Source organism: Monodelphis domestica, chromosome 3 (genome assembly GCF_027887165.1).
Source record: "Monodelphis domestica isolate mMonDom1 chromosome 3, mMonDom1.pri, whole genome shotgun sequence".
Classification (NCBI taxonomy): domain Eukaryota; kingdom Metazoa; phylum Chordata; class Mammalia; order Didelphimorphia; family Didelphidae; genus Monodelphis; species Monodelphis domestica.
Window position 1 is genome coordinate 317,264,063 of NC_077229.1, and position 20,309 is coordinate 317,284,371.

At 36.6% G+C, this 20,309-nt stretch overlaps 1 protein-coding gene and 1 long non-coding RNA gene across 14 annotated transcripts in view; one reads left to right on the forward strand and one right to left on the reverse strand.

Moving 5' to 3' along the window:
* PPP1R42 (protein phosphatase 1 regulatory subunit 42) overlaps positions 1-7,314 on the reverse strand; it is a 51,709-nt gene extending 44,395 nt beyond the window's left edge. For 9 of the 13 annotated variants that reach the window (XR_464329.3, XR_001628686.2, XM_056824007.1 and 6 more), the window contains exons 1-3: positions 7,147-7,285; positions 4,850-5,071; positions 1,021-1,187 (exon numbers count right to left, since the gene is read on the reverse strand). Coding sequence is in view for 11 of the 13 variants with exons in the window: in XM_056824007.1 (XP_056679985.1) it covers positions 1,021-1,187; positions 4,850-4,978 (296 nt within the window). In the remaining 2 variants the exon portion in view is untranslated. Of the gene's footprint in view, positions 1-1,020; positions 1,188-4,849; positions 5,072-6,916; positions 7,083-7,146 lie in introns of those variants that run through there. The other 4 variants (XM_056824006.1, XM_007487016.3, XM_007487017.3 and 1 more) reach the window with 3 other exon arrangements.
* Positions 7,315-7,734: 420 nt separating this feature from the next.
* LOC130458421 (uncharacterized) lies at positions 7,735-9,064 on the forward strand. The gene is made up of 2 exons (XR_008917745.1): positions 7,735-7,875; positions 7,974-9,064. It is a non-coding gene; the product is annotated as an uncharacterized LOC130458421 (long non-coding RNA).
* The last annotated feature ends 11,245 nt before the right edge of the window (positions 9,065-20,309 follow it).

Genomic DNA, 20,309 nt, shown 5'->3' on the forward strand with positions numbered 1-20,309 from the left:
AGCTCACTCTAAGGCAATGAGGCAGATTCATAATGGCAGTGCAACATAAAGGAGATGATTCTGGAATTGGGAGTTTGAAAGATCAGGCAAGGTGCAGTTCCCACATTGGCACTTATTGGCTAGATGACTTTCAGGAAATCACATTATTCTTTTGGGTTTTAGTTTCTTTGCCTATATAAAATGAGGATAGTAACACAGCTCATAAAATCGAAGGAAATAAAAGAGGTAAAGTGCCTTCAACCCTCAGACAATGATAGAAATATTAAGTAGAACCTGTTATTTCATTAGTATAGTGAATTCCTGGCTACAAAAAACTACTCTCAGTGCAGGTTAAGTGTCAGTAACTAAGAGCTTGCTTTTTTGTTTTTTAGGGACAACACATGATGGATGTCAACTAAGGGAAGGTATTTCCTCCACTGAAATGGAAAAGAATAAAACTTAAGTTTTAGAAAGATGCTTAAAGTATTGAGAGGTTAAGTGAATTGCCTAGGGTCATACACTTAAAACAGAGGCAAAATTCAAACCTTGGTCTCCAAGGCTGACTCTATCCCTTACACTATGTTGCATCTAATTTGCAGACTTTAGAACCATATAAAAATTGTGAGCTACTTAGTCCAGTGATGGTGAACCATTTAGAAATCATGTGCCCTCCCCCCCCACAAGAGCCAGGTATGCCCCTTCCCTCCCCCCCTTACCCCCACAGGGGAGGGAGGAATCTTTTCCATTAGCTGCTGGGCAGAGGGGTGGAGGATGTGAAAAAATGTCATCAGGCACAGTGAAACGGGGGAGGGGAACAGCTCTGCCCAAGTCCTTCTGCCTTTCTAGTAAGGGGTAGGGAAAGGTGGCTGTGTGCCTACAGAGAGTGTTTTGCATTCCATCTTTGGCACCCATGCCATAGGTTTGCCATCACTGCCTTAGACATATATTTAGGAATTGGGGAAATTCTATTAACTGTTTCAAATCACTATACATATATAAATGGAAATTTGTTAGTAAGAAGAGAACAAAATCAGCACTTACAATTTCTCAAGTTTCCTCAATGATCTGAGGTTCTCCATACATGATATGCTGTTGTTCTGTAGATAAAGATGTGTAAGATTTGTTGCAAAACTCAAATTATTGATTTGGCTAATGTTGTTATCATACAAATATAAAACACTGAGGTTTTTGCACACAGAGAGGTCGTCCTAAAAGAGAAATATAAGATTTTTCCTGATCAGAAATTTTATTTAAAAAGTTCTTTATTTAAATCTTTAAAAATACTTCAAAGGGGGGGGGGCAGCTGGGTGTCTCAATGGTTAGAGAATCAGACCCAGAGATGGGAGGTTCTGGGTTCAAATTTGACCTCAGACACTTCCTAGCTGTGTGACCCTGGGCAAGTCACTTAACACCCATTGCCTAGCCCTTACCACTCTTCTGCTTTAGAACCAATACCTAGTATTGATTCTAAGATGGTAAGGTAAGAAGTAAAGTAAGAAGATGAAAGGTAAGAGTTTAAAAAATACTTTCTTTAAAGTATTTTTTAAAGTAGAGTACTTAACTTACTCATTTTAAAGATTTTTACCATGTCTTTTATCCAGAAGCACATTCAAGTTAGTTTTATGAATAGACTATAACATTTTGAAACACTATCATTAAGCTTATATATATATATATATATGTTAAAACTAATTTTCTTAGCATCAACACTACTTCTCACACATTTAAGTTCTGGTTCTTCTGGAAGTGTGCATGAACTATTTCATCTTGAGAACTTCTCAGGGGAAGTAATGGTCCTTTTGGAGGGGAGGGAGGTTTTTTTTTTTTTTTTTTTGTATTGGAGTGAAAAGTGCCAATGTTGTACTCTCATCAAGAAATCCAGCATGCCAGCATACAGAAATATTCCAAAATTTCAAAACAGTCCCTCAAAGCACCAGTAGCCGTCTAATATAGTACCACTCTGAAAGAACTGAAACCATTTCAATAGTCCTTTTCAACTAGACTAAAAATCTGCTATTTTAGAACAAGGGCCTCCCTTCCCATTTTCCAAATGAAGGAGATACCTTTAACATTTTACTTTCAGTCACTGAGTCATTACAAAACATGAATGATATATTGGTGAAACAGCAAAAGGTAATGCAGATTTTGTTTTATCTTTTTACTAATACTTTTCTCATCTGTTAATCCACATGTCATCTTTATTTAATGGGAACTAGAAAACATTTACATGATGCAAAATGACAAACTTTTCTAAATTTAGTTAAGAGAAGATAAATTTGGTATGTATTAGAGCACTGTCAATCTTTTCCGAGTACAGGCACTTTTTGATTATACTATGTACTTTGTGGAGGCAAAGGTACAGGGGAGGGAGGTTTTAATGAGAATGCATGTAGTAATTTGGAAGAATAAGGCATTTGGGAATGAGGCATATCTGTGTTGAGGTCCCATTGAGGGCACTGGGTATCTGAGAAGGTAGGAAGAGGAGAGAGTAGAGAAGGGCAATTAGGTCAGAGCCAAAGACAAACTTCCCATTCTTTAAAATTCTTTAGGGCAGTAAAACTAGCAAACTAATCCTAGCAAAAATTATCTTGTGTATCCCTTTTGGCACCTTACCAAAGGTTGTCCTTGGCTGTAAACAGCATTTTAGAAACCTAGAAGAATTTAGTAAAATAGAAAGGTAGAAACACTGAGAAAATCTAAGTACCCTTAAATATATGGTAATGTCTTCAGATCATGATTTAACCAATCCAACCTATTCTTTAAACATACCTCAATTAAATTACATGCAAAAGGATTGGATATCAGGATTTTTTAATGTATGGTACTGTTAATAACTGAAAAATTTAAATATGGACATACCATTCAATTTAGACATTTTTAACATCATTGCTCTCAATCAGTGATGGCAAACTCAAACAGGAATGGAACTCAGCCTTAGAAAACCATAAATTAACATTATCTATGTTGTATTTTTATTTTGTTAAATATTTCCCAATTACTTGGGAGTTATATGAACTGGTGTTTTCCCAAACTTGTCCACAATGTGTATGATACCTTTACTCTAAATCTCAGAATATTAAAACTTTTAGTCTGCTTTAGTACACAGTAGTAGAGCTCAGGCCTGGAGTCAGGAAGACTCACTTTTCCCAAGTTCAAATCTAGCCTCAGACACTTGATATGTGATCTTGGGCAAGCCACTTAACTCTCTTTGCCTCAGCTTCCTCCCTAGAAAATGAGCTAGAGAAGGAAATGGCAAGTGTCTTTGCCAAGAAAAGCCCAAATAGGGTCATGAAGAGTCAGTTGCAACTCAACAAAAAAATGTTTCAGAGATAAACACTAAGTATTATTTCTTTTCAATGTCACTTTGTCAACAAATAGAATACTTTTACAGACATTACCATGTAGACTTAAAAAAGATTTCTTTACAAATATGTCTATAATAATTTTAATAAATTTGGACAGTAAACTGAAAGGTTTTACAATCTAAAATGCATATTATTCCCTGAGAGATTGTTCTTTCCTGTCCACTAGCCATTTGCTACATCTGCTAGTTTAGTGTCAGTGACTCAGCAGTAACTATTTTAGGAAGGCAAGGATGATTCTGCACTAGGAATAACCTGAGAAATAAAAAAAAAACAATAGCTCAATGGAATAATGTTGCCACTTATTTTTCAACATGATTGGGGAAAAAGAGAATGGCTTTTTTCCAGTTTCTGTAAGAAAATACAAGTGATCCTTGGACCTCTGCTCCTCAACCAATGGACCACTCTCTAGGCCTCTACATTTGTCAATTATGTACCTACAGGCTCAGGATTGGCCATATCCAAAAGGGAACAGAAGCAGACAAAGAATAAAAAACTCAAAAAGCACCTTAGTTTCAACCTCAAATCTCTGCAGGGCTGTGAACCTTGATTTAATTTAACCTTTGGACTTGATATCCCAAATCCCTGATTCCTTGAACTTGATTTGTAAAATCTGATATTAGAATTAGAAGGGACTCTAAGAGGCCATCTAGCCCAAACTCACAAAGTGGAGAAGTTTTAAATGACTCATCCAAGGTCACAAAGAAATATCAGAGTATATAATAGTTTTAGGCCTCTCCCTCCAGAACCAGTGTTCCTTCCCATTTATAGGTTCTCATCAAGTAGGTGCAGATAGCAGCTCCAGAAAGAGGGAAGACGCTTGCTGTACAGTTTGGAGGGTTAGGTACGGGAAGGGGATAGGGAAGGTGAGTAGTAGTAATGGAGGGAGCTTGTTTTTTTGCCTTTTGGGGCAACATGAATTCCATGGGAAGATTTTTCTCAATGAGATAAAGAATAAAAGTCATTGTTATGACTATGGAACCCAGGAAATGGTAAGTTAGCCTATCTAAGGAAAAATGAGGAACTAGAAGGGAAAATGCATGAATTGAGCCAAGCCAGGGCCTACAATGAGACATGTAACCAACTGGCTGAAAATAATGAACATAGTAAGCAATAAGGGAAGTAGATAACTCTAGACCAGGCACTTTACTGAAATCATCAGCTACTGGTACCAATCCTATATAGTACATGTATTCATACTTTTACTATCCCATTTATAGGTCTGGAGGAATTTGAGTTTCAAAGTACTTTTTTTGGCAGGGAAGAGTGGGAGGATACTATACTATGCTCAGTCAGGAATGTGGATATTGTTACTTCCATGCTTTATTTTTAATTTCTATACCAATTAAATGTTTTATCATTTCAAAAAATAAAACAAGTAATTATTAATTCATTTGTATAGATATAGTAACTGAAAAAGTACCCTATAACATCAGTTCTTAAATCCTACAATGGATACATCAAATGGGAGAATTCTGCTTCATTTAAAAAAAATAAAGAGTTCTTACAATTATATCTATGTTTCTATTTGAAAAGTTTAGGTGAGTTATTTTCTTCAAGTACTGTGTAATGCTCTCTTCTTTACGATTCCTTTGGTTGATGTTCTTGGCAACTAGATCCAGTGTGAGTCGAACCATAATTTCTCCGTAAAGTTCAATTCCAAGGTATAATTAATTTGATATCATCTCAAAAAAGCAATTGCAATTTTTCTTATGACTGGTTGCCTAAAACTTAAAAAAAAACAATATTACTATGGTATTTAGATAAAATAATCATAGGAAAATTTAATGTTTACATACTATTTGATATTTCCTTCAATAAAATTTATATGGCAATATTTAAGATATTACTTTTAAAATCTGATTTTCTTTAAACTTGCATCATCTAATGTAATATGAGAACAACATTTATTTTATTTTTAGTGTAGTGAATAGGATCTTTAACATATATATTTGGACCAACTCCCCCGTTTTTATTTTTGGCTTGAGAAAAATGAGGTCAATTTTTGCCACATTTTTATCCTATAAGGCGGATTAGAATACTCCAACTGCTTTTGCATGTTGCTTTAGTTTATAAAATAATTTAACATATTATCTCATTTAAGTTTCACAATACGCTAGAGTTGGGCTAAGTAACACAGCTATTGAATGAATGTAAGCACAATTTCATGGATTGGGAAACTATCAGAAAAGTGACATGCATAAAGTCACACAACTAATAATGAGAGCCTGAAAAGTGTTTTGGATCTGAAGTCAAAGAACACAGTTCAAAATCTAGCTCTGCTACTTATTCCCTAATTAACTACTTCATCTTTCTAGGTCTCATTTTCAATAAAGTATAAAATAAGGAGAATAGATTAGATGACTTTTAACATCCAACTCTAAATTCTAAGTGGTATGACTGAGACTAGGGCTTCTAATACAATCTAATAATACTCTTTTCATTAAATCCCAGGTTCCTTTATTTAACCTATACTCCATGTAAGGTATACACACCAATGAAATCATAAATTAAAATACTACCAATAAAGCCCCCTATCTTCTTAGAATTAAGTTTAGGCTCCAAGGCAGAAGAGCTGTAAGAGCTAGACAATGGGGGTGAGGGTGGGGGTGGGGATGGAGTGTTAAATGACTTGTGCAGGGTCCCACAGCTAGCAAGTATCTGAGGCCACAATTGAACCCAGAACTTCTTGTCTCCAGGCCATTGCTCTCTATCCATTGAGCTACCTTGCTGGCCCTGAAATCATGAATTTTTACAAAGTATGAAAGTATAGATTAAGCAGTATATATTTTGAATTATATTCATTGTTTCACTTGGAACACATAAAGTCTGCTTAATATGGAAAAGCTAATGATGAAAAAAAAAGTTTTTTAGATAGGCTATCCATATATGCATTATTTTTTGAGAAAACCAGTTGCTGTCAACCACTCAAGAAGAATGGCTAAGGTAAGGATGATCCTATAGGATTTCCTTAAGTACTTTATAATATTCTTACTAAAACTGTAACAAAATATACAGGTTACAGTTGTATAATATATTCCAGCCCATGTTATTACAAAAGAAACAAGCAGCTGGAATATTCATTAGCTGAAATCCTGTAGAGGTCAATTTGTTATCTCAAGTTATGGTGTATTCTGGAATGAAACTCAAGGTTCAATAAACACTGAGACAGAGTTCAGAACAGAAAATGAACACTTCTCATAACCCCCAGAAACATGTATACATATAATCTAATTAATAAACCCACCTAAATATCACCCATAGCATTAGAATGTTCAGAATGTCAAATTTAACCCCAGTGAGGTACAATTATAAACAAATCTTTTCAGATAATATCCACATCAAAGACCTGTGAGGATTTTTAAAGCAAAATTTGTGTTGAACCCTGGAAAGGTTCTCGTTTTAAGGGGAAGAACTCGTTAACGGTTATAAAACACATGCTGAACTTTCTCATAGAAGGAAGGGTCTGTTAGTGGCATACAGGTAGATCACTGAGTGAGTTCAAACCTCTCACTTTACAGATGAGGAAACTAAGGCCTGGGGCGGGTGTACAAATTTTTTCGGCCTAAAGCTACCAAGCAAGTTAGGGTCCTGGCCTGGCCTTGAAGCCGGGTCTCCTGGCTCTTTCCCGGGCACCTCTTCCCCTAATTTCCGCGGGTTTGGGGAGCAGTGGAAGGGTCGGAGGTCGGCGATGAGGGTGTGCACAAGTCCCCCATTTATCCCTCTCTATAACCGCAAGACCTCAGGTCGTCGGCCCGGCCCCACCCCCATACCCGCCCCCTCGGCTGCTCCAACCGGCTCTAACCGTCGGGTCTTCGCGCGGTCCTCCCTCACCCGGAGGCTCCCTTTCGCTGGAGGATTCTCTTCTTTCTCCGTCTAGCCAAAAGCTTCCTTGAAGACGCTTCTTCAGTTCTTGACCAGAAGACCTTGGAGACTCACAAAATAGGTTTGTTTGCTTTTTTCCTTACAGACCAAAGGTCCGGCGAGTCGCCATGGAGACAGGACGCTAACCTGCAGCCAGAGGTCTCGCTGAGACCGAGTGGATATCGCGGTGCCTGGATGTTTGTGTCCCGCTCTCACGCCTCGGGGCTCTGTGTCCCTGCGGTCTCTCGAGGCTGTGGTGGGGGATGGGGCGGCTGCGGCTGCGGCTGCGGCGGCTGCGGCGGCTGCGGCGGCTTTGGCGCCTAACAGGCCGAGTGTTCCGGTTTCTCGCTCTCCGCTCGCGGCCAGAACGCCCAAGAATGTCATGTAGCTATGAGGTTTTCGAAGTACTTAGTCATTGTCCAGGTGAAGAAACGGAGACCCACGGGGTGTCGGAGCCAGGATCCCGGGGCCCAGGGCCCTAGAGTCCTTGTTTATAAACGACAAGTTAAATTTCTCAACAATTTAAAGCTTTTTCCACTGTTGTTGTTAAGTCATTTTTTTTTCAGTCATGTCGGACACTTCTTGACCCAGTTTGGAATTTTCTTGCCAAAGATAGTGGAGCAGTTTTTCGTTTCCTTCACCACTTCATTTTACAGATGAGAAAACTGAGGTAAACAAGATTAAGTGACTTGCCCATGATCACATAGCTGGTAAGTGGCGGAGGCTCGATTTGGATTTCAACTTGAGTGTTCTTGATTCCATTCCCAGAGTTCTACGCAACCGCAGCCACAGCCACAGCCTCAACCTGTGGGCCAAGTCCTCGGTGCTCTTCTACCTTCATCCTCCCTGCCATCCTCATCTGACTCTATTGGCAACTATGGCACCTGGACCTCTTGTAGTCTACTTCTATAGCTGACCCGGGCCAGCACCTCCCTGGTAGATTTTGTGTAAAAGAACGGCTTTTGTTCTGAAACACAAAATAGCCCAGAAGAGAGGATGACATTTCCAAAGAAGTGCCTCTGAAAGTTCCTGAGACCAACAACAGGAAGATGTTCCAGAAAGAGAAAGATGAAAGGAGCGGACCTTCTCCAACTTCTCCAAAACCCTGTTCCCTGTCTTCCTCATCATAGCTTCCTTCTTCATCCACAAGAACTTCAGCTTGACCTGAAACAGTATCTTGCCCATACATAAGTGCCTCCTTAAGCCTGATTGCCCTGCTGTCTGCTGGTTCCAAATAGAAGAAACTTGCTTTGAGGGGGTGGTCTATAGTAGTCAAAGGAGGTGGGAGAAGTGTAAGAACTGCTTGTTTGTTTGTTTTTTAATTTAAAACCCTTACCTTCCATCTTAGAATCAATACTATGTATTGGTTCCAAGGTAGAAGAGTGGCAAGAGCTGGACAATGGGGGGGTGTGCCCAGGGTCACATGGCTAGAAAGTGTCTGAGTTCAAGTTTGAACCTAGGACACCTCATCGCTAGGCCTGGCTCTCAATCCACTGAGCCACCCAGCAACCCTCAAGAACTGTTTTTTATAATTAAACAGTTTGTGTGTGTGTGGTTTTTAAACTAAGAACATGTAAAATAACCTTTTTTTGGGGGGAAGGGGCTTCCTTGGACAGATTGTTGAAATAAATAAATGATAAAAAAAGATGAAATAAAATAAGTTGAGTGGGGGGGGGATTGTGTGTGTGTGTGTGTGTGTGTTTGTGTGTGTGTGTGTGTGTGTGTGTGTGTGTGTGTGTGTGAGGCTGTGCACTCTGTGGGCTCCTGTTATTTTAGGAATAGGTGTGTGCTCCCTCCCTAAGGGAAACGGCCTATCATATACAGCTTAGGGCTAATTGGTCTGGGGATGTTCTCCCTCATCTGTACAAAAAACATTCACCAGGGCCCCAGGCACTGGTTAACCCAGCCAGGACTGCCATCATTCCCATCTCAAGCAACTTGGACCTCAAATCCCTTTTGGGATGATGAGGGATGAACATCTCATCTTCCACAACTGTTTCAGCTGACAGGGACCAAGTCTCAATAAGGTATTTGTGTGGGTTTGGATGAGGATGAGAGGAAGGAAACTTAAGCCATGTCCAGCAGACAAGAAGACTGAATGGGTAGATAGCCTTCCGGAGCTATCATCTGAAGTTTTAAGGTTACAAGTCTGGAAGACATAAACCCAAAGTGTCTTCATGGTTCATCCAGGGAGTTCTCTGGGCCTTCCTGAAGAGCTCTTTAAGGTCCTTACAGGTGTATGGGTCTCTGACTATGGTGTCTCTCAAAATGGAGATAATATGTCCAATGTGTCTACAGGATATATTGAGCTTATCTCAGAATCAAGGCATTAAGAAATCCCTACATGTTGCAAAAGAATGAAATGATAACAAAGGACTGACCAATAAAAGAAGTAGTAGTAGTGAAAATAAGACTACACAATCCAAGTGGTTCATTTGTATCTCTAAAATACTAAAAACAGAAAAGCTCTCCATGATATTGAATATACCCTACACTGTGGATTTATGGAAAGAAATACAAGAATTTCATAGAACGAGGAGACACGGAGTAGTTATGTATAGATCACCCTGGAGGAAATGGTGCTTCTACCAATGAGATTATGGGTCTATCAAAATTACATTGAAATTCAGATTTTTTTAGGAAGACTTAACAGAAAGATTTCACTTTTTTTTTTAAGATCAGCACTAGATTATGAATTTGGAGTCTTGGGTTCTAAAGGAAGTAATTAAGTTTGAGTTTCAGTTCCCCATAAAATGTAGGGTTTGGACTAGATGATATTTAAGGTCTATTTTACCTATAAAGTTCTTTGATTATACTCTGGAAATTAATTTTGGACTTGGATCTTCCTTAGACACAATGACCTCTCCATGATTGCAGGTGTTTAGAGAAGCTTAAGTTACTAATTTAGCTAAAAAAAAATGAGGCAAGCTTGAGAGAAAATATTTGCTCATCATGAGATGAAATATGATTCCTGCCTATTGGGACACAGTCTGTTAAGAAATCATCTGCTTATTCTCCAGTATGACAAAAATTTGGCAGGCTATAATAGATTATTCTGTACAATATTAGGAAAAATGACATAAATTATACTGAAATTTACATAAATACTGGACATGTGTATTTGAAGAATGTTACATAAGCTTACTGAGAGTTTCTTTTTCCAAAGATGCTTTTTTTGGAAAGGATATTTCTACAGATCTTATTTAAAAATAATTACAACTTGAATTATCAATGCAGTATTAGAAATTTATCTTAAATGATTTGTGTGTGTATATATATATATATATATGTATATATATATATATATATATAGCTAGACAAGAGATATTTGCTGACAAATTGCTTAAAGCTATCTTAAGCACTTGAGCTCCATCTGACTTCAGTGCTTCAAAATGGGTGGGTGCCTAGTCAATGCATTGTGAATTATTGTGGCTGGAAAGAATCCTCAGTTGTTCATCCTCTCTCTGGTGATGAGGATTTTTGAATTTAGTGAGGATAGCCTGTACTTAAAAGCCTTTCTTAGCCTAATAGGATCTGCTAGAGCTTTGTGCTATGTTGGTATAGTAGTTATTATTTTTTGGAGGATCAAATATTTTTATCATTTTTTTTATTTTAATAACAAATTTCCTCATAAGTTTTCTGAAGTTATATGATCCAAATTGTCTCCCTTCATTCCTCCCCCATCCCAGAGCTGGCAAGCAATTTGATATGGATTATAATACAAAACATTTTTCCATATTATTAATTTTTGTAAGTGAATAATCTTATATGACCAAAACCCCCAAAGATCTACCCAAATAAACGATTGATAAATCATATGTTTTCATCTGCATTCCGACTCCAACAGTTCTTTTTCCTGAGGTGAATAGGATTCTTTCTCATAAGTCCCTCAGAATTAATTGTTCTAGATCATTGTATTGCTGTTAGCAAAGATCACATTTGATCATTCCACAATATTGCTGTTACTGTTTACAATGTTCTCCTGGTTTTGCTTATTTCACTCTGCATCATTTCATAGAGGTCTTTCCAGCTCTTTTTGAAATCATCTGATCCATCATTCCTTACAGCACAATAGCGTTCCATCATCATCATATGCCATAATTTGTTCAGCCATTGAGGGACATCCTTTAGTTTCCATTTCTTTGCCACTACAAAAAAGAGTGTGCTGGCATAGCTGTTGAGAACCTATGACCACTTGTATATTATTTATTATGAGGTATTAGGATCTGGCTATAGTTCTTTATTGTATTGTTAATATAAATATATATAGACAAGTTTTTAAAAGTGCATTGAGGTTAAGGATCTTTGAATTGCCTTGGTGAACTGATAGTTGTTATGAGGTTTGTAAAGATGAGGCAGGCTTTATTCCCAAATCTCTGAGACATGCATATAGAATACTAGGCCAAAGTCTAGAGGTGAAAGATCAAGTGGTCTGGTTGAAGGGAATGGTAAAAAGGTAAGTTTGGAAAGCAATGAGGAGAGTGCCTTCTAGTTTACAACACTGAGGGAGTGAAGAGGGGTGGTGGGGTGTGTGTGTGTGTGTGTGTGTGTAACACCAATATAGTAGAAAGATCCAGTTTATTGCATTTAATACATTTACAATTTAATGGGAAGGACACCATGTAGTTCTTGGTCCCATTCTTGATTTTTGTTGCCACAATGGCTTTGTTTCATGAACAAACATATGGGAGAATATGGACAAGAGTCTCAAAGGATGGGCAGGTGGGTGGACATGGAAGGGTTTTGACATGCATCATTGGAAGGAATTTTCATATTAGATCACAATTTGAATATTTCATTTGAGGGCTTGCATTTGTGATATGACTTCTGGTAACTCAATAATAAAGATGCTCTTTGGTCTACAATTTAGTAGATAAATCTTTTTTTTTAATTTTTTATTCAGGGAACTTTATTTGATAAAATGTTACAAAAGTCAGTGTGGATTTGTTGACTCTTACCATTTTTAATAGGAGTGATTCTTCAGTGGAGACGTGGAGAAAGTTTCCATTTGAATATTCCGTAAAACAAAGTTGAAATGGAATAAAATTGTTGCTCATGAGTGCTGCTTTGCTAAGATCAGCAGTTACATAGGAAAATGTCAAGTTATCCTAGGTTTTGGGCACAACATGCAGCACTGAGTTTTATTTCCAAACAGAAGGTTGAGGCATCTCCAGAAAGACCCTTGAAAACAAAATATTTTAGGGAAAAACAGCTTAAGTTATGATTAAGATGCTTTTGGGAGATACCTTTAGGTTTTCTCTCATCTTTTAGTTAAAACCTATTTTAAACATTTAGTAGCTAAAACTTAAGAAAATCCATTCAATATGCCAAATGAAATGAACAGAATCAGAGCAATTTTAATAAGGACCACAAAAATGTAAAAGAAAACAAATTTTTTTTTAATTTTAATATTATTTTATTTGGTCGTTTTCATACATTATTCACTGGAAACAAAGATCGTTTAAAGAAAACAAATTTTGATAGACAAGAACTGTGATCAAAGCAGTGATCCATATTGTGACTGATGATACAACAATGTCTCCCACCTTTTGGCACAGAATTTTTGGACTAGAAGTGAAGAGTAGGAGGTAATTTCAGACATGACCAATATGTTGATGCATTTTGCTTAACTACACATCTTTTTGTTATAAGGGATATAAGGAATAGAGCTCTCCTGGAAAATTCTAGGCACTGCAGGGACCTGCCAGATTCTCTGTTGAAGAGTTTTCACTTTGAAGAGACAAATCAACTCTGGCCTTTGGATGGGCCTGACTCAGGGAGATCACCTAGCAGAAACTCCAGGTTCAATACTAGAACAAAATGTGATAATTTTTAGGTTATTCTGCAGTTAACACAAGATTTACTTAGCCATAATAATCATAGCAATTGAGAGGAATTTCATTCATTTCAATTCAACCTGAATCCAATAAACATTAAGTATGTACCTGAGAAGCATTGTGGTCTACTGGAAAGGTGCAAGACTTGAGTCCCAAGATATGGACAAAACTTTGGCTGGTTCGCTTAGTAAATGGCTGACTATGTAGTCAGCCTGAACTCAATTTTTCATTCTCACAACCAGTCTAGGACAGCATTGGTATGCAGGCCTGCTGAGTGGGTAGTAGCGACCACAGACATTTTTTGCATGCCCCTCTCTCTAGCTGCCCAAAGTGAGCACTTTCTCCTTCTGCTCTCTGGGGTAATGATGGTGATGGTGGTGGTGGTGGTGGGTTCACAGGCTGCTTAAAGTTGCAGTTTGGGTCCTAGGTTCAAATCTGACCTCAGACACTTCCCAGCTGTGTGACCCTGGGCAAGTCACTTGACCCCCATTGCCTACCCTTACCACTCTTCTGCCTTGGAGCCAGTACATGGTATTGACTCCAAGACGGAAGGTAAGGGTTTAAAAAAAAAAAAAGTTGCAGTTTGGGCACATGAACTTATTCAGAACCTTTGCCAACACTGCCCTAGGAGGTTGATGCTGTTATATATGGCTATTTGTATATAATTTCAAAACAATTGAATATTTTTTTATCAAGGACTTTATGAAGACATACTTTTATGTCTTATTCCAATGAAAACTTATTTTCCTAGGCAAAATCCTAGATGAAGTAGTAAGATGTGCTAAATGCTCTGATTGAAAATAAAATTCTTGCCATTTATAATTTCCTTTTTAAAAAGTGCCCACCTTAAGAAACATAAAACCTTTTTCTTTTGTAAAATTAATATAAAAATTTTTCTTAGTAAACAGATAATACAGTTTCTATTTCTTGTTAAGAGGCAGTATGGCATAAATAGAGGACCTGAAGTCAGAAATGCTATTAATTTAAGTGCAGTGTCTGACATTTATCAGCCAGTGACCTTGGGCAAGTTCATTCAGTCTTCCAGGGCACACCAGGCAACAACTCTAGAATTCTAAGAATGTTTTGAGGAATGTTTAGAAGTATCTAATAATGTTTGGAGTCTCAGAGCAGTTTTCATTTAAAGGAGTTAAGGTAGAAGAACCTGATAATTCTAAACTACAAGGTTTAATATTTCAATGATGTATTCAGTGAATTAATGGAGATTGATTATTAGAAATTATTGTCCCAGTTATGGTAAAGACCTCATTATTTTGGTTAAATATAACTTCACTTGTTTTAATCATTAAAAGACAAGTATGTTATATGTGTTTATAAAGTATCTTGAGCTCTTAAAAGCTCACAGTGTCTGTCTGCTTAAATGAACCCTGATTCTAGAACAATTCTGTTCCTTAATTGTTGCATAATATATGATAAGCTCTAACTCTTTAAGATGGACTTATCTGACATTCCTTCTAAGAATGTTTTTAATTGCATCAAACACAAAGGATTACAAATGCCAATTCTATTTAAGTAGTTATCTAAGTCTTAAAAAAACAAGTTCATCGTCCTTGGACTAAGATCTCCTGCTCTACTGTCTTAATAACTGTGATAAAAATGATTTTCCTTAAACATTGGCCATTATTTTTAAGTGACTACAATTTCCTTTTCACTAGAAAAAATTCAGATGGTGATGATTACTCAACACGTTGTTCTCCTACACAGAAAATTGCAGAGTAGTTTTGTTCTTTAAGTTATGCTATTGATCTTAAAACAGATCTTAAGATAATAGTCTAAAACAAACCAGAAATTTACACAGGAAATTAAATACAAATTGCAAGGGAGTTGAATACAAGTTACATAAAAATAACATGCAAGAATTTCCTATTAGTGATTGTATAAAAGCCACTGGAGATGGTTATATATTACTAAATTTCAACGGCAAAAAATGAATTATTTTAAAACTTATTTGGAGATGAGCTCTCATCAGCTGCCATGTTCTAGTGAATGTTTTCTATTACTCTTTATTGTAACAAATATTCAAAATTTTATAATAGATATTTCAGATCTCCCAAAGCTCTATATCAGGGTCTAAATATAGTTAGCCTAGACTACACAGTTCTTTGTTTAAAGCTTTTAATTACAAAAAGGAAAGTACAACTGTGGCTCATCAAAATGTGCCTCCAAGGCACAATACCTTGTTCATTCAGTCATTAGAAAGCTTAGTATAGTCCAAAGAAAATATGAACATTGACATAGGGGACTCTCTAATTTGCAAGGCAGCTCCGTAGGTTTTGGCATCAAAAAATTCCACATGGTGGGAAAGCAATTAATCACTTGTGCTAGCTATCAAGCTATGATTTTAGCTGTTTCCTCCTAATTTTCCCTAAAGTGATATAGCTCCCTATTTTATATTTTGATTTCTGAGGTCAGCTAACTTAAATCTATCTATATGCTCACAAATTTACTAAAAATTTTGGCTGTCTTCAAGCACCATACTTATAATCATCTAAAAGGATCACACCAAATGTCTATAAAAATATAAAAAATTTAAATGATAAATTTTATATAATTTTAGAATTGAGGGCTGTTAGGTAGCACAATGGATAGGGCACCAGGCCTGGATTTGGGAGGGCCTGGGTTCAAATTTGTCCTCAGCTACTTTCTAGATGAGGAGCCCTTGACAAGTCACTTACTCCAGTTTGCCTAGCCCTTACCACTATTCTGTCTTAGAACTGATACTATGATGCAAGTAAGAATTTAAAGGGGGGCAGGGATGGGAGGATAAAGCTATGAGAGAAGTTTAGAATCTTTGAGATAAATTGGCCAGCTCAGAAGGAGTCATCTGTAATTTTAATATTTGTCATTATTTCATAACTGGTATGACTTTAACATGAAATGTTTAGTTTCTGGCAATACTTTATATAGCTCTCATGTTGAAAATATGCTGAAACTTAAGAACATGCAAGGTTTTAAATTTTCTTTTTCTTTTTAAAATTTTTATTTTATTCAGCCTCTCACTCCCTTCCCACACCATAGAAAGCATCATCTAGCAAAATATATAGATTATATCTTCTCAGTTCATTTTCTGAAGAGGAACATTCACAAGTTAATCTTCTAATATTAAATCTGTAGCTGTATATACTGTTCTCTTGGTTCTTAGGTGTTACATTTTCTAAGTGGTGTTTTGTAAACAATGACAGAATTGACAGGAAAGTATAATGAATGACTATTACTTCATGACAAAGCTGAATAAAATGATCTCCTACTGAAATAATTTTACATTGCAAAGATGAGCAAAAATATGAGCTTTGTCGTTTCTTACATTTTATCTACAAAAGAAACAAGTCGTTTCCTTTTGTTAAGAACAAATACAGGAGTATAGAAAAAAAACAACCCTTGAAAACTAAACCAATCTGTATTCAGTTTATTCATCTACATACAGATACAGTGCAGATATTAGCAAAATAAATTAATTCTTACTGCAAACATGACTGGTATATCTGTACCTCATCATTCACACAAATTTTCAGAAGCTGAACCTATATGGTATGTATATAACCTTCCAACAATGTCTCACCATTAAGTACTTATGTTCTTGTTCTGTTGTGTATATTTTCAAGTGGCTGCAACACTACTGAGGAGTTTATTATTGTGCAATTTAATGAATGCTTAAAATGAAAAATACTAGCTAGATGTACCAAATTTGTAAAAATAATCTTTGACTTTGTTCCCATAATTGTGCTACATGGTATTTGGTGTCAGAATTTATTTATCAAAACACAAAAAATGAAGACTCACAAAAGAACCTTTATTTCAGAGTGTATGTGTTATATACTTTGGTTCTTATTTCTGACATTTTAAGTAATGTCAAAATAACTCCATGTATTCTGATAAAAAGTCTTTATGGACTTCCTTATTTTGTTGATGAAAAAAAACCAAGAATTTCAGAGAAATCTCAGGTGACCTGCCCAGTCATACCAAGTGACGAGAAGTCAGAATTCAAACCCAGATCTTTGATATTAAAAGTAGCATTCTGGGGGCAGTTAGGTAACTCAATAGATTGGGAGCCAGGTCTAGAGATGAGAGATCCTGGGTTCAATACTGGCCTCAGATACTAAATAGCTGTGTGATCTTGGACAATTGGGCAAACTCCCATTGCCTAGCCCTTGCTGCTCTTTTGCCTTGGAACCAATTACATATTAGTACTGATTCAAAGAGAAAGATAAGGGTTAAAAAAACAAAACAAAAAAAAGCACATTCTTTCCACTATCCTAATTTCCATTTCATATGGAGTAAAAAAAGCATACTGTATTGAATTTCAATAAACAAATATAATAGTTTTTATATATATGGTTTAAAATTCTATGATGCTCTTACTACCAGATGCTAGATTTATTCGAACATTGTGCCTACCCAGTTTTAAAATATAGATTAAGACAGATGAAACTAAACATAAAATACTTAAGATGTGACCAGAATTGGTATTTGTCTTGTCCTTTTTCTACATTTTTATGATTTATAATGCAATTTTAAAAAGTTTTGCTTTATAAGCCTCACCTTTAATTTGCTTGTTTGTTTGCTTTTTCCTTTTAGACATTATTTTATACGGTCACTTTTAAACATTATTCCTTGGAAACAAAGATCATTTTCTTTTCCTCCACCCCTTCCATAGCCGACGCGGGATTCCACTGGGTATCACATGTGTCCTTGATTCAAACCCATTTCCATGTTGTTGGTATTTGCATTAGGGTAGTTCATTTAGAGTCTCTCCTCATTCATGTCCCTTCCACCCCTGTAGTCAAGCAGTTGCTTTTCTTCAGTGTTTTTACTCCCACAATTTGTCCTCTGCTTGTGGATAGTGTTTTTTCTCCTAGATCCCTGCAGAATATTCAGGGACATTGTATTGACACTAATGGAGAAGTCCATTACATTCGATTGTACCACAGTGTATCGGTCTCTGTGTACAATGTTTTCCTGGTTCTGCTCCTTTCGCTCTGGATCACTTCCTGGAGGTTGTTCCAGTCTCCATGGAATTCCTCCACTTTGTTATTCCTTTTAGCACAATAATATTCCATCACCAACATATACCACAATTTGTTCAGCCATTCTCCAATTGAAGGGCATCCCCTCATTTTCCAATTTTTGGCCACCACAAAGAACGCAGCTATGGATATTCTTGTACAAGTCTTTTTACCTATTATCTCTTTGGGGTACAAACCCAGCAGTGCTATGGCTGGATCAAAGGGCAATCAGTCTTTTAGCACCCTCTGGGCATAGTTCCAAATTGCCCTCCAGAATGGTTGGATCAATTCACAACTCCACCAGCAATGCATTAATGTCCCAACTTTGCCACATCCCCTCCAGCATTCATTACTTTCCTTTGTTGTCATGTTAGCCAATCTGCTAGGTATGAGGTGATACCTCAGAGTTATTTTGATTCGCATCTCTCTGATTATAAGAGATTTAGAGCACTTTTTCATGTGCTTATTAATAGTTTTGATTTCTTTGGCTGAGAACTGCCTGTTCATGTCCCTTGCCCATTTATCAATTGGAGAATGGCTTGATTTTGGGTACAATTGCTTTAGCTCTTTATAAATTTGAGTAATTAGACCTTTGTCAGAAGTTTTTGTTATGAAAATTGTTTCCCAATTTGTTGCTTCCCTTCTCATTTTGGTTTTGTTGGTTTTGTTTGTACAAAACCTTTTTAATTTGATATATTAAAAATGATTTATTTTACATTTTGTGACTCTTTCTGTCTTGCTTGGTTTTAAAGTCTTTCCCTTCCCAAAGGTCTGACATGTATACTATTCTGTGTTCGCCTAATTTTCTTATAGTTTCCTTCTTTATGTTCAAATCATTCACCCATTTTGAATTTATCTTGGTGTAGGGTGTGAGGTTTGATCTAAACCTAATCTTTCCCACACTGTCCTCCAATTTTCCCAGTGGTTTTTGTCAAATAGTGGGTTTTTGTCCCAGAAGCTGGGATCTTTGGGTTTGTCATATACTGTCTTGCTGAGGTCACTTACCCCAAGTCTATTCCACTGATCCTCCTTTCTGTCTCTTAGCCAGTACCAAATTGTTTTGATGATCGCTGCTTTATAATAGAGTTTGAGATCTGGGACTGCAAGGCCACCTTCCTTTGTATTTTTTTTCATTATTTCCCTGGATATCCTTGATCCTTTTTTCTTCCAAATGAACTTTGTTATGTTTTTTTCTAAATCAGTAAAAAAAAAAATTGGAAGTTCAATGGGTATGGCACTAAATAGATAAATAAGTTTGGGTAGGATGGTCATTTTTATTATATTGGCTCGTCCTACCCATGAGCAGTTAATGTTTTTCCAATTGCTCAGGTCTAGTTTTAGTTGTATGGAGAGTGTTTTGTAGTTGTGTTCATATAGTTCCTGTGTTTGTCTCGAGAGATAGATTCCTAAATATTTTATTTTGTCTAAGGTGATTTTGAATGGGATTTCTTTCTAATTCTTGCTGCTAAGCTGTGTTGGAAATATATAGAAATGCTGATGACTTATGTGGGTTTATTTTGTATCCTTAACTTTGCTAAAGTTGTTGATTATCTTGACTAGCTTTTTGGTTGATTCTCTAGGATTCTTTAAGTAGACCACCATATCATCCACAAAGAGTGATAACTTGGTCTCCTCCTTGCCTATTTTAATGCCTTCGATTTCTTTTTCTTCTCTAATTGCTACTGCTAGTGTTTCTAGTACAATGTTAAATAATAGAGGTGGTAATGGGCATCCTTGTTTCACTCCTGATCTTATTGGGAATGCATCTAGTTTATACCCATTGCAGATGATGTTAGCTGATGGTTTTAGATATATACTGTTTATTATTTTTAGGAACGACCCTTCTATTCCTCTGCTTTCTAGTGTTTTTAATAGGGATGGGTGTTGTATTTTATCAAAGGCTTTTTCTGCACCTATTGAGATAATCATGTGATTTTTGTTGGTTTGCTTGTTGATATGGTCAATTATGTGGATGGTTTTCCTAATATTGAACCAGCTCTGCATTCCTTGTATAAATCCTACTTGATCATAGTGAATGACCCTCCTGATCACTTGTTGGAGTCTTTTTGCTAGTATCCTATTTAAGATTTTTGCATCTATATTCATTAGGGAGATTGGTCTATAGTTTTCTTTCTCTGTTTTTGACCTGCCTGGCTTTGGAATCAGTACCATGTTTGTGTCATAAAAGGAATTTGGTAGAACTCCCTCTTTGCTTATTATGTCAAATAGTTTGTATAGTATTGGGA